Below are 16,013 nucleotides of genomic sequence, written 5' to 3' on the forward strand. Positions count from 1 at the left end.
AATTTCTTTTTTCATTTGCAATATTCTGCTGTTTTATTTATTTAGCTCTTATTTAGCTGTTAATTCACTTCAAATATATTTTATATCGATATATGAGATTTGTAGAGCAATTATAAGAGATTATACGCTAAACAGTTTCGACAAGAATGATAGTTCGGACGATTATCCGTAGATTTTTATGCAATTTCATATTTCTATGAATGTAAATGAAAAGATGAAGCCGAAATTCGGATCTATTTCGTTCTTTTCTTTTTTTTTTTTTAACTCCGAGGGAGTCTCATAGAGTTATATGGCAGAAGAATTACATTAGCTTTTATTAAATATCGTAACGGTTGCTCCATTTTGGGTATTTCATACACGTTTGCATAGTGTGAGCAGCAGTCTGTGCATCATTTCGCCTTCAAATTTCCAAGTTTTATTCGTTGGTTTTTGAAATTCAGTGTTATCGTACGTAACACTGCTGTCTTCCTCGAGTCTGTACAGCCCCAGATGAACGTTACATTTCAATAGGTATTGTTAGAATATACATAGCTATGGAATATTTCGTTCTACTAGCCGATGTAATTTTTGCACCTTTTGCGCGTTACACGATCTTTATGAACGAACAGTTGAAAAAGAAGGAGATATCTGAGGAGATACGAAGCGAAGAAGAAGCGAGAACGACGGTGGAGCTAATAATTAACTCTAACGAGGAAACAAATATAATTGGAAAATTAGCTTCGTTCTTAGAATCATGCTATTCCTAAATATACTTAATCGTAGTTCTTTGCGTTGTATAATAATAAATCCGAAATACGAATAGAATCAGCTGCTAGCAATCGCCATAGAACCTACTAGAAACACTGTACAGACGTCTAATCGATATTCCATGACTTTTTAATGGAGATTCATACGACACGTGCGTAGGTGCAAAAACTATTTTTTACTTGCTCAACAGTTGCAACAGTTTTTAGAAACATAGAAAGGTATAATTAGTATATCGATCGCGTTATATTCTGTCACGATAGAAACGATAAAAGCTTTATCACAGAATCGAAACGAATAGAATTTTTCTATCTGTTTTATAATTCCTCAAACGCTGTTTCCATTTTTCTACCTTTTATTTCAATAGATTTGCGTACACGGTGAGATAAAAATAGATACGAATAAAACTTTGTACGTAATTGTGATTCGCAGAAAGTTCAAACGGGAAACTCTGAAACCTGCTTTTGCAAATTCACATTTTTATGAACATGACGAACAACTTATTCTGTGTGTCCGTCTAATCGTAAGAAATAAACGAGATATTTAAGTATCTTCTTTCTCGTGGCTCGACCGATTGTTCTCATTGTTGTTACATATTGTTAGAGAAACCAAAGAACGAAAATAAAAGAAGAACATCCGCGGAAGCTACCTAATGCACGCTGTTCTCTCGGATCATTTATCAAACTAAATGACTGTGAGTACGTTTTATCTCGTATCCAATCCCATCGGATGAAATTGAGGGTTGAAAGGAATTAATGCAGCTCGGTGTAAACGTCCGAGATACCAGTATACTATGCACGGCAAACCGCTATTCACTGTACTATAATATACCTGGAATACTCTATTATTCACGCATTATAGGCTTGTGCACTATTGCATTACTAGCACGTCATATTCATTTGACGTTGACGAAGAAACGTCATTTAAATAATAGTAACAAATTCAGAAGCTTTCTCTTTAGTTTAGCACACGAAATATTTTCTCACGCTATGGCAGACTGTGTCAGAAAGACAATTCATAATTCATATAAATATCATTTCTATCGATAAGCGACAGATATCACATCGTTTGACGTAATTAGAGAACGACATTACCATTTACGTGTACGTTCGTGGAATATTGTTGCGTCATTCTCGAGTGATATGGCACTGTTCATCGTATTATCGTGATCGAGCTACAGCCAAGAGAAATACTGTTGTTGATCGCGAACGATTCTGTTATTATATGTATTTTATTGCTTTTTGCCCTCGCAAAAGCTTCCGTGAAAAGAGAAAAGATATCAACAGTTCGTTGGAACGGAAAAGGGGCGATCGCAACGTGACTAGCAGAGAAGAAGTTTAATTTTGTTCCGTGGCACGGTTACACGCACTGATTACGCCGTCTCCTCGAGTCTCGAAAGAAACCAATCTCATCGAAGTTTTAATAAGTCTTGTCCATCAAAAGGGTAACCAATAACGATGACCTATTACCTAGATTTTATTCCTGCTCGTTCGAACGAATCAAACGACGATGGTCTTCCGATGGAATTCTTAACGATAAAAACGCTGCAATTATCGTTGCAGTACGCATTAGTATTGCTTCTTTCTTTTCTCATTTTCTTTTTTATTTTAAATCGCAAAAGCAATTAAGCAGTGAAGAAGGGAAGACATCTCTTTTCATTAGAGATATATAAATTCCATTAAGAGATTTACAATGACGTTACAACGTGATAACGATATAAGCGAAATGTTAAAACGTAGAATTGGTCTTACAGTTAATCGGCGATCATATAAATAACTTGGGGGAAATTGCTTTCGATACCGCGGCAATAATTACATAATCGTTCGCACACGTGCAATTATATGAAATTATTACCAGGCGAAAATCGATTCTCTGATTGTCCGCTTTTAATTAAAATTCGGTAATACGTTACAGGTAGTAAAAAGACCAATAATTCGTTACGTTTTAAATATTACAATAAAATTGTCGATATTGAAGAGCAATCAACGATAACCATCATTGTTATTACTTTCACGCAGGAAACAATAATTCTACCACTAGTTTCAAACAGTTTCAGTTCGTTAACGACCTGCTATAATTTGCGAAACGGTCGATTATGTTGTCGTCGATAGCGAGTCCACGCTGTCTCACCAGCATATAGAACCGTTTTAAATCGTCTTCGACACAATTGTCTCTCTGTGTGCTCGCGACCTCTTAATTCACAGCGAATTGTAAATCCTTCCTTCTTCGCAGATACGCGTGAATAATTAAGCGGAATTAAAGTCGGAGAACTTACCAAGGTATAGGTACCTTTATTTATCGAGCTCCTCGACCCGGTTTCCCTTCGGCCAGATTCGCAGCAGGTGCTGGATTACGAGCAACGTAATTTTAGTAGCCAAAATTGTCGTCCTTCCACTCGTACAAATTCAAAATCACAGTTGATTACTTATCGCCAGGAATGATTTGACGGACGCGAGCCGATCCTACGAGAGTTTAAGTTTTATCAATTTTAACGAGCGTTATTCGAAGATCATGGAACGTAGAATGTAGGTCGTGCGAATTACCATTAGCGTTCGGCGTATCACACGCTGGCAAACAATTGTCATAGAAAATTTCTTTTCCTCTCCAACTCAGATAATCGTCTGCGCTGCTACGTACGCGAATTACGGGGATATCACGTATCGCTTTTCCGTTCGATGTTCATATTTCGTAGAGCGAAGCGGAAATCAAAGGTCTGATCCCGCAAATCTGCGCCGTTCTGTCAGACTTTGGATCGCGCTCTACCGTGAACTTTCAAATTACAGACTGATTACTCGTCAGCCATTCCCATCACTCTTGGAACATTGAATCGGCCGCTGGAAATGCTGATTTAATTAGAACAGAAACTCGCAGGATTACAGGATGCTTCGCATTAAGCGTCTTATAAAAATAGCCGAATACCATCGTTGCTTATTCGAATTGTTTTCCTCTTTCTTTCTGCTTCGAGAGTAATTTCATTTTATATTTACTCGGATGAAAATTGTGCCGCGCGATATAATCCCATTGAATATATGTATACGATATAATTTGAACGTAATCACGTTGCCTCGCGTATAAGTAAGATAATGATGATTGATGTTAAACGTATTATCGCGTTAGCCTGGATCTGGCTGAAAGTGTGATCTTCGCTCTATGCGACTTTCGTATTACGTACTTGCAGTGTTACAGAAAAATATCGATGAATATTGGACGTAATGTCAGTTGTGAAATTTCATCGTCAAAGGCGACAAGTTTTGTTACTCGTTATTTTTATCATTTATTACGGCTAATAGAGAAATTAATTTTGTCGAATGTTCCGCTACAAAATGTACTCAACTTTAAGATCAGTTTTACCGATAATATTCATCGTTCGATCGGTTACAAATTTGTACCAAAGTTCAATCTAGGGTACATCGCCACGTCAGCCATGAAATATCAAACGAAGGAACCATTTTTTATTCAAAAGATTCCATGTATCCCATAACGCACAAAGTCTAATTTTTCCCTTTCCACGTCATCCTCGTTAACACATTTGCATTGCGTATAATACTTGATACGATGGTAAAACTCGTCGCTTCGCTATATGCTTGCGAAAATGAACTTGCTTCGAATTCCTTCATAAACGCTGTTTGATTCGAATAAAACATTCGTAAAGCAGACCGTACCAAGTCCGAAATATCTGCGAACGTTATCGCGAACATTTTGCGTCCGCAGGATCGTTTGGCGCGAAATTGCGAATGCTAAACGAGGTAGTTGCAGTGGTTCAGAAATGGATCCCGTATCGAACATTACGACTTTATCGTAAAATCACATTTCCCTATGTCCCACCTATACGTACAGGGTGTTCGTTAGAAAACTTCACGATGAATTTTCTGGAAAGACACGCGTTCTAGGAAGAAGATATTCGGAACGAAAGTATCGCGATTTCCAGATGGAAATCTAAATACGCTCCACGTTTTTCACCTCTTGCAAGCTTCCAACCTAACGCGTACTTTTTGACATCGAAGGTGAAATTTTCAAACGAACACCCTGTATATATATATCTTCTATCTTGGAATTCATATAAGTGTGCGGACACTTAGTATAGTAAGTACGGGCGCAAATCGACCATTCACGCGGAATGGAAGCCATTTTCAGCGGAAGACTCTCAGATTCGGGTTTGCGATGTAAAGCGATTTTATGGCTGATACGCGGCCGATAAATCTTCAAGATACGAGCGAAATAGAATGAAGTTATCGTGCCTGACACCGCCAACCGCTAATTTAATTGGCTAACTCGGTCAGGAGTCATTATCGACATTCCGGAGGAGTAAACCGGACTTAACCAGTCGCAGACTCCACTCGAGTCAGGCATATTTCAATGAATTAATTAAACGAGATGCACAATAAATACACCTATTTTCGTAAAATTCGATCAGAAATTTTAACGCGTGATATTTTCGTAAAAAATATATTTAGAAATTGTATTTTCTTATTAATAAATATGTACGATAAAAGGAACAAGTTTATTTAGAAAATTGAAAAAGGAGACAATTTAAAACTTAGATTATTAATGAAATATTTCAATATTTTTTCTTCTCTTCTGAATCGAGGTTCGATTTTTAGACGTGGAAATTTTATCCATATTTAACGATTAAATATTCGCGTCACATGTTCCTCATAATCTGAAAATGTAGTCTCGAATGAAACGACAAATTTCCGAGTAACACGCTACAGTATCCGAATAAACGATGTCGAATAGGTAATTTCTATCTAAATATTCGTAATCGTTCGAGTATTTAAAATACTCCTTTGAAACTAAATTTTATCTAAATTTAACAAGTTAACATTTATGTCACGGAGATAAACGTGTAAAGATAAACGTACAATAAAAAGTATTGTGGAATTACAAAATGTATGAGTACGCATAGGTAGTAACTGAACATTACGCCTACACTGTAAAAATGTCGTAGTTTATTAATTAATAAACTGCTGTCAAAGGTTACGGGTTATTCTGAAATAAATATCGCCATAAAACAAGTACCGCAGTTAATAAACCGTATCAAAAATTTTGTCGAAGTTTAGAAGCAAATAAATGCTTGAGATAATTAATATTTCCAACTAAATTTTCGGAGTCTAACGTCACTCTATGGTCCTACAGGAAAATGATTAGGTGGTAATGACAAAATCCGCAATCACTTAGTTGCCAGGCCAATAGAAACGTTCGAGTACTTTTGTGCGCCACTGAGTGTGGAGCTTGTCCGAGTCAGTGATTTGCTTCTAATTATCACATTATCCTATTCGAAAACATCAATTTTATTATCATTCGTTTTATTTAAGGTTCTACCATTTTGAAACGTAAAATACAGCAAGGCAAGTTACAATCTCAAATGATAGTATTTATACGTTTTGAACATATATCGTATGCAGTACAATGCAGTACGATTAACCTAAACTTACATTAATATCATACAGTGTACTTAGAGCTAACAAGGTAGCTTACAATATCATAATCGCTGATACAAGTTAATACGTTTGAGAAAATGAGGAAGATCTTCTTCCCTTTTCTATTTATTTATTTATTTATTTTTTCTTTTTTTTTTGGTTGTGTCCAATCCTCAGTCTGGCGAGAATAATTCGCTCTTTCGTGTTAAATAAAAATGCTGGACATTTGTCAAATACATTTAGATGTACGTTTATGTGTCTACATGTAGGCGCGTTTCTCGAAAAATCAATTTGACAACACAAACTACGGATACATATCGGGAATATATCGTGCAGAGCGTGCTAGGAATGACAAAAGTTGCGGTTACGCCAAGAGGAAGCATTTACACTTTGCCAATATTTGACTACAAGATTCCTGGACAATTGAACGCGACGTTAGAAGCGACGAAACAAGGACTCGACGCTCCTTTATCCTTGCTCACTGTCAAGCTCTGACAACGATAAATAACAAACTTTAATATTAATCGCAAGCAAAGAAAATAATATTACCCAGGAAACAACGTTACCACGAACTTTAGGAATACAGCGGGCAAACTTCACCGCTAATTTTAATCGTGTCACCTAACTTTGAATGTTATCAACAGAACGCAACACCGTCTGAAGTTGCATCGAGAAACACCGAAGGTTTCTGCCCGTTTTCCGTCGCAATGTTCGAACGTCTTGCCACCACGAAACGACTAATCTCGATGATGAATCTGACCGCTAAGATTATCTCGATTTCGCACAAGTGAAAAACGACGTCTACGATCGCTTGGGCCAGGCCTGGTAGAAACGAGTTTGGCGCGCGCGCTACGAAAATAGCAGGCCAATTGAATTACGTTTCGCGCTAACTGAAAGTGGTCCTTTCAGAAAACAGGAGGCCTCGAACTCCGACTCGAAGAGCAGACGATGGAGCAAAAGAGCGTTTCAGAGGAGAAGCAGCGAGGTGGAGGTTCGTCTGCATCGCACCTCTTTCACAGGATCCCAAGGACACTCGAGCGTCGATGGTCCAAAGTCGCCGACTCCATCGAGACGTCGTAGCTCTAGCATAGCGGTAGCCAGGCCGACTCCTGACTTGCACAGGTAAGCGTCTGAAGGGATAAGTTCCTTTGGCTACGTTACTTGTCGGCAGAAAAGTTTTCCTGGTTAGAAAGTTGGGGATCGGGATTGCCAACTTGACGTTTTTTACACCCAAATTCCGGAAATCTGGCTTCTCTTCAACTTCATTGGCGCTGAGAAATTTTGCTTGCCTCTTTTTTCCAATCCTTTGAAACTTCTTTTTTTTTTTTTTGATAATTTCATTGGTTACAATTGCAAAGCTAATTTCTTTTTGCTGTGAATATGAATAATAACGACGTAGCAGATATTAGCTACATTTGCCCTCACTACTTGTCTAATAGCCTCGCTAAGCGATGCTACAGCTGAGAGGGTTTTTTTCTCTTGTATACTTCGTTAAAACAGAAGCAAGAAACGGAATGCAGTTGAAACTTCTCGATACCATTATAAGAATTAGGGCAGAACTTTTATTCTCGAACGAGCGACGCAAAGATTTTGTCGTATCCGAACAAACGCTTGACAATTCAACCACAAAGAAAGTCTACGAATGTAATTTCAACGAAGAGAACCTGGACTTCAAACTTCTCGCAATTTAATTACAAAAAATATATCTCGATACGTTTGCCTTGCTCCTGTCTACTTTTTTTTTTTTTTTTTTTAGCATTGTTTGGCTGAAACCTGAGAGTTCAAGTTGACAATCTTACTCAGGATCTGTAAAGACGAATTGTATTAACTGCACGACCTGCTCTAAAGACGATATCTCGATGGCTCGTTAGAGAAATATTCGCTCGTTCGCTTTTTGTGAAATTTGACTCCTCGTTTACGACGAATAGCTCTCGACCGTTTCTTTACGCTATGTAAAAATCACGTTTACATCTACTTGAGAAAATTCGTGAAAAATATTAATCTTGTTTACGTTTTTAAATAAATCGCCCTTTTTAAATCTGTTGATTTATTCGCGCGTGTGATGTATCGGTAGAACATTCGTGGAAAATATTCAAATTCGCATGAAAAATTTCTTCGGTGCCCGAGGGCTTAATACGAATGTTCATCGGCATATTAAAAGAGCTACCTTTTCTGCTAGAAAGAGCATAAATAAATTACCAAGTTTACGATATAAGTTTTAGTTAAAAAATTATTATCGCGTAGGGCTTTGAATTCCGGATCGGAGTTGAGCAAACATTGTTGGAAAATGGGCTAAAATGGGGATGGACAGGTTTTGCGTATTGGTAATGGCCAATCTTTTGATGATGTCACTGTGAACGTAACAAAACCTTTCGGAAATTATGAATTTTATTCAACTCGCTGTAATTGCAGTTTTGTTTAATTCATTTACAATATCTTGTTTATGAAAACGGTATTATACGTAATCGTTTACCCCTCTTTTTCCAGTCTAAAAATTATAAATCAACGATTGTTATAAATAAATTAATTATGCATTAACGCGTTCTTTGATACATTGAAAGAATGCATAAAAGAGTAAATATATAAAATAACATACTATACCGTTTCAGTTGAGCTTCTTTTATTTTCAAATTATCATTCAATGAATTATTTCGCCTAATAATTTAACAAATAATTCATTGGCATAATTTGTTTAGCAATTATTTAAATGGAATTAACTCATCCAATAAAATATTAATATCGATAAGTCCATTAATATTTAATCGAAGTAAACATAAAATCTGATAAATATTGTTTATTATTTAATTTCATTGCTTTTGTGTATAAAATTTTAAATAATGAGTAGTTTCTACGTGAGAAATAATAATAACACGATATAGATATCGACGATTTTTTTAATTAAAATATGTTACGTTTATATCTAAGAGAATGTTTTAAATAACCTTTTCTATTTATTTTCCATTTTTGTTTTTTTCTTTTTTTTTTGGAGGAAACTAGTTGGCCCTTTTTTACACCACAGTATCATACAGTTAAGTTTCTGCATCTAAATATTCTTCTGTTCAGTTCTGTTTTTAATCTGAACTTTTTATACGGCTGCGTCTTTGCAATCGCTCGTGTAATTACTTTCTTAATTACTTTCAACTTTGAAAACTTTCAAATTATCCGAAACTCTTTAAAGCTACTCGCGGCTTTTTATATCATTATACATTGACCTGTTTATACAAAATAACCGAAATAGGAATTTTTGATTTTCTTCGCGAAACATTAATTTACAGCACTATACTAATGGCTGTATGAAAAGTTCATATGTAACATGAATTGCAAGAATTTTTTACATATTATTCTTCCCAATTTGGCGTACAATATATTGTAGCCTAAAATCCAATTTTCTCATCGTAGATTGTATACAAATTTGGCTATTGAATCCTAATAAAAATCGCAGATAGCATTTATAACTGTACCAAAGAAAACTTCATCGAATTCCATTTAATATCACGTCAAGTAGTTTAAAATAAATAGTTTAAAACTAGCATATAACATATTTAAGCAGTGAAAAATCCTCAACGATACAAATACACGTAGATACGTACAATGACCACAAGAAGTAGATATTTGCACGTACAATGCTGTTACTTTCTACATGTTAGAAACTCTAGTTAGATTTTCACTGGTTTCGACAGTACGCGCGGTATACGCTACACGAAGTTAGAAATTCGCTTAATTTAGCTCTTTAATCCTTAGACAAAATTCAGGACCAGCGAATCACACAACCTTCTGCGTACAGTCCGACTTTAAGGGAAAATATCCTGTCACGTTACCGTAGGTTTACGATTTTCTGCAACAGCGCTAGGCGTTTGAAACCGCTGGAAAAATGGCACCATGTGATCGCTGATGGAGCAAAGTAGTCCTCGTTGGAATTCGATCGCAAACACTGTTGTCGCAAACATATGCGAGTTGGTAATTTGCGCTCGAATAATTGACAGCGTTGCCAATAAAGCAAAATAACAGTATCTCATATAAACTGTTACGTCGCCTAAAACATCGGCGCTGCCGCTCTCGCGACCGGGCAGCCGATGGCCTGCGTAACGTCATTTCGACCCTCAATAAACCTAAGGACCAACCATAACTTTCCTCTTTCATTATGTACACATGAATCTTCATTCAATCCGTTGTCCTGGCAGATTTCTTAAGACTAAAAATATTTGCGACGCACATCAGGTTTTTAGAGAGGTCCTTGGGTTTATTAGGCGCAATTAAAAACACGGAGAAAGCGGGTACGCACCCATTAGGAAAAACCGAATAGCTATCTATTAAAACAGGCTGGGTCTTCCCATGTACAAGATCATTCATGAACCACGTTGGTAGGAGGCTTCCGACTCATCCCTTCAAGTATCAGCATGGGTCACAACCAATCGTCCACTTTTCCTGACAAACAGCGTGAATAACGAATCCGCGTTCTTCGTGCAAAGGGCACACCCACACCGAACTTTCTTCCGCGCTAGCCTAAGGGCGACAAGTAGTAAGAAAAACAACGTCGAAGTCTAGCATCTAACTCTCCCGTCTACCAACATACGAAATTCGATTGTAAGAGCCTTGCTCCACTATTCATATCTATCTCATCTTCGTACGACAAGTTGTTATCGACGATTTATATCTACTCAACAGTGTAGTTTAAGTGTTGGAAATATATATTTTATAATTCTGTGAATCACAGTGTTATATAAACTTAATCACCCCTATTATCCTAACGGAAATCAGGGGATCGATCAACTCGTGGTGTCGATTATTATAATCGTAACGGGAATTTACGACTCCCGTTGACGTCTCTCCTCGCGATTGCGTCTCCCCGCGATTGGTCGAAATTACATAAACTGATAGTAAATTTCTCTGTATTGTTAATCGTATTGCAGCAACAACTTGCTTCCTTCTCTGTTTATTTATCGTATTTCTTTCATCAACGGAGTAGAAACTTTCTTTATTTTCCATCATCATGCTGCGTGAAGATATTTTTCTATCGCTTCTGCTTTCTCATTATCATCTAAATGCAATAACTTACATCTATCTTACCATCGAAACCTACAATTAAAATCTCTCATTAAATTCTCCTCGTCCCAACGATAGGTTTCTACAAGCAGAAACCGGCCCTTGGGGTCATTTATCGCCCTCACCGAGGAGTCCTACAAGAACCCCGGCCATAAGTCCTGGAACAGCGTCCTCTTCGTCTCACTTGAGTCCAGGCACGAGCCCAGGTGGACCAAGTCCAACTAGCCCAGCTGGTACAGCTGGTTCAGCGTCAGGATCCCGAGCTCCAGGACCAAAGCAATATCGCGGAAGGACCAGCAGTATGCCGGCGGTTCCACGACACAGAGTAAGTCGTTACTTACAATCGTCATATTTTCTGATGAAACGATCTTTTTTTCTTCTTTTCTTTTTTTTTTTTTTCTTATCAAATTCCACGCATTTCATCTTCGCGGTATTAAACGTCTGTTGTTACGTGACGATATTACCAAACTCTACACGGAGCTTAATATACAGTTGATAGAGCCTTCGATATGCCAATTAACAGGGAAGCTATTTGATGGAACTTTCCAATACTAGAACAATCACTTTCCTGATATTAACTTTCATTCGTTCAAACAGAGATCAAAGAGATGGTGAATTAGCTTTAACATCAGAGGGCTCCCTACCTTTTTGGCTAACTATAGAAATTGTCGACGCGAAGAGGGTCCATTACATTCCCTTTTTCCATTCGCCGTTTATGCTCTAACGCGTACGACGATGCTAACGTTGGTCGAAAAGAAGCGTCGCTTCGTAAGAACGTGAGCGTAGTCCATTAGACGCGGCGATACGTTCACGCCAGTGTACAGTTTGTAGAGGACTACGTAGAGGATGGTTGATCGTGAGATTTATAAGACGAGATTGCTCGTTGTGGAAACTGTCAAGTGTATTTAAAATAATTAATAAATAATACAGGTAATGTCGCTAAGACGCTCGTACTAACGGATTCGCTAAGACACTGTATAATCGCTAATACAGGGTGGTTGGTAACTGGTGGTACAAGCGGAAAGGGGGTGATTCTACGCGAAAAAAGAAGTCGAAAATATAGAATAAACATTTTTCGTTTGAGGCTTTGTTTTCGAGAAAATCGACTTTGAATTTTCGCTCGGTACGCGTGCACTTTATCGCGTCTCGTTATAACGGATCTCACTGTAGATCGTTGTCTCGATGGGAAAATTAAAAAAAAATTTTTATTCTATATTTTCGACTTCTCTTTTCGCGTAGAATCACCCCCTTTCCGCTTGTACCACCAGTTACCAACCACCCTGTATACTCGCTGATTAGATCGCTGATAGATACTCGATGGATACTCGTAGATACTCGTCGATAACTGCTAGATACCGTAATCCTTACGATCGCGTCTGTTTATTTATACTGGTCGGGGGAGAGTCGGAAAATTCACATTCGTCTGTGTTCGAGGGTTGCACGTAACAGCGACATTGTTTTGCCCGCAGTTTATTTATTATTACATTACGTGTTTTCTAACGATATTGATACTCCGAGGCAAAACAACATGATTTGAATCGTCCTCTAGCTCATGTGTCGCTACAAGTCTAAGAAGCGGTCAGTAAGAGATTTTGTCTCGCTGCTAAAATGTCGAGCGACGCGCAAGACGCTTCCACCCTACATCGCTACATTCGTTTACAGCTGCGACGTCGTACTCGCCTCGCTACTGACAATCTCAAGCCGAGTTTATACTGTTTCGCTTTGCACGAACACGGCGGATGAACGCTGCTTTCATCTGGTCTTATCCGCGCATGAAACAAGAATGAAAGCGACGTTCATCCGCCGTGTTGTTACCAAGTGAAAGAGCGTAAATTCGGCTTTAACGCCAGTTTTCGTGACGGAAACGCGCAGCGACGAAAACGAGTGGCCGCTGTTTCGCGGACAGGTGCACGTTACTTTACAATGACGTTAGGATCAACGCGTTTAATACACGAAGAGATGCTTCGTGGATAGAGCAGCTCTCTTTCCGAACGTTCGGCTAACAAAATATTCGAATAGTAGACGGCTGTGCTATACTTGGCTCCGCTATACTCTACACACTAATTAATTAGCACGTAGCCAACGTGTATACGTACGTATTGCGTTTCTGTGGCTCGCGTTAATTTGCCAAAGCATCGTCGAATCTGCCGTGTCACAAGGCCCGCTAAAGCTTCTGCTGCAGCAATATCGACAGTTTAATACCTTCCCTGCCACGTGTACTGTTTCCGAGACACGCTGAACTTTTCATTCGAGTAAAACGATACTGCTGTTGTTAACGAATAAAGGATGGTAAAACGATCGACAGACTCGTAACAAAAACCACGGAAATTTGTGCAAATTTCTTTGTTAGTAATGCATTTTCATTGACGAAAGCGACGAAAGCCGATATCCATGTTCTGGCATAGTACAAACGAACGAAGATTAAATGGTTTTATCGCATAAAAAGCGAATTTTATCAATCTGATGATTGAATTAAAAAAGAAACATAAAGGTATAGCAAACGTATAGGAGGAATACGTAGGTATAAAATATGCGTCAAATAGATCGAAAATACGCCACGATAATTAAAGTCTTATCACTGTAGACGTTATCGTTTGTAATTTAAATTTTAATAAGCTATAAACCGGACTCTTCGCGTCATTTACAGTTAATTGATGAGCTTTATCGTAAGCTTGTTTGCTGCAACGTTTCTCTTATGGCCATCTATCCTGCAAAGTATGATAATAGGCCATGTGTTTTTGTATCCAAACTTTTTATATACAGAACATCCATTTTTCTCTGTTATAGACTGTTCAAGATTTATCGACAATCTTTCCCTCTTCTTGAATTCTCATAAAATATCCATTCCCTGCCACCTGTTACGACTTTCTACGAGAAACTTTCACCCCTATTTTCATCTTCCATTTATCATAAACTCTTTTGCGCTGCTATTTTAAAGCTGTAACTATCGTGTCTCGAAGGTTGATAAATTATTATCGTTGATTGGAAGAAAACACTTATGGAAACGAGCCAATTTTAGCGAACGATTTATTAGAAAATCTAGTAGATACACCAGCGATTGTTAACGTTGTACGTTTAAGGATCGAATAACCGTCGGCCTTGTCATAAAACGTCCCTCGTAAAACGCCATAAAAACATAAACCAAGCGATCCGGCACAAATCATCCGCAATTCTGCTGATAGAATGGACGCCGTGGGATCGAACGGTTCCCTTTAAGTTGGCAAATTTTCATCGGTGCCGGTGAAAAGCGCGGACAAGATGCTCCCTCGTTAAAACAATGGAACTACGTGTTAGCAACAAGATCGATAACGGTCAGGTTTCATTAATTTCTGCTTCTGTTGCCAACAGCCAAGTGAAATACGACGCCGCTACGTGATACACTTTAGCAACGTGAACGTGCACCGTGAACAAAAATCGTTGCGTAGCCGGCGTTTGTAAAACCGCGGGTTGGCATCGACTATTATACTCCGCTCGTTGCATCGGGCTAACAACGAGGCGCGCTTCGCGTGATCAAGATCTCGCGAAATAGCTGTTAACGAGAAAGGAGAACGCTACGGCGTTGTATTCAAATGGAATTTTGATAAGCGCGCTTCGAGTATCTTCTTCTTCTTCGCTCTGGTTTTATGCATGGCATTTCCGTGAAATGCATATCACATGCGATCCTAAAATTAAATCTTGCGATTTGCGATAACATCTGGTGATACGGTTGTCGATAAATTCTATATGTTCGTGAAAATATTTGAACGTTTACCATAGAGAACGTACACCAAGGTATTACAGATGTGTCTATCGCGTAAAACATTTGGATATCTCGTTGGAGTCATAATGAAACGTCGTGATTTTATGTTAGCAAAATTCGCAACCAATTTGAGAACAGTGATTACGAGATACGTGTCATCCTACATCCCACTGACCTCACTAAAGAAATAAAATAGTCAAACTCAATGATGGTATCCAGCTGGGGATAGCTACCCACGTGTTATTTAGCAATTAAGCTAGAAAAATTTACCAAATGTCCAGCTGGATAAATTGTAAAATACAAATTAAATAATAAAAAGAATTCTACAGAGAAAACTAAAAAGAAAACACCCCACTGACATCACTAAAGAAATAAAATAGTCAAACTCGAAGATGGTATCCAGCTGGGGGTAGCAATCCACGTGTTATTTAGCAATTAAGCTAGAAAAATTTACCAAATGTCCAGCTGGATAAATTGTAAAATACAAATTAAATAATAAAAAGAATTCTACAGAGAAAACTAAAAAGAAAACACCCCACTGACATCACTAAAGAAATAAAATAGTCAAACTCGAAGATGGTATCCAGCTGGGGGTAGCAATCCACGTGTTATTTAGCAATTAAGCTAGAAAAATTTACCAAATGTCCAGCTGGATAAATTGTAAAATATAAATTAAATAATAAAAAGAATTCTACGAAGAAGACTAAAAAGAAAACACCCCACTGACATCACTAAAGAAATAAAATAGTCAAACTCGGAGATGGTATCCCGCTGAGGGTAGCAATCCACGTGTTATTTAGCAATTAGGTTAGAAAAATTTACCAAATGTCCAGCTGGACAAATTCTAAAATACAAATTAATATAAAAAAAAATTCTACAAAGGAGACTAAAAAGAAAACACCCCACTGACCTCAATAAGGAAATAAAATAGTCAAACTCGAAGATGGTATCCAGCTGGGGATAGCTACCCACGTGTTATTTAGCAATTAAGCTAGAAAAATTTACCAAATGTCCAGCTGGATAAATTGTAAAATACAAATTAAATAATAAAAAGAATTCTACAAAGA

The 16,013-nt window shown here is 37.8% G+C and overlaps 1 protein-coding gene across 1 annotated transcript in view; it reads left to right on the forward strand.

Moving 5' to 3' along the window:
• LOC138179449 (GTP-binding protein RAD) overlaps positions 1–16,013 on the forward strand; it is an 83,205-nt gene that overhangs the window by 11,884 nt on the left and 55,308 nt on the right. The window contains exons 2-3 of the mRNA XM_069112258.1: positions 7,074–7,286; positions 11,286–11,532. Of these exons, the coding sequence (XP_068968359.1) occupies positions 7,074–7,286; positions 11,286–11,532 (460 nt within the window). The remainder of the gene's footprint in view (positions 1–7,073; positions 7,287–11,285; positions 11,533–16,013) is intronic.

The sequence above is a fragment of the Bombus flavifrons genome, chromosome 4, assembly GCF_040668555.2.
Source record: "Bombus flavifrons isolate JBK064 chromosome 4, iyBomFlav1_principal, whole genome shotgun sequence".
NCBI classification, from domain to species: Eukaryota; Metazoa; Arthropoda; class Insecta; order Hymenoptera; family Apidae; genus Bombus; species Bombus flavifrons.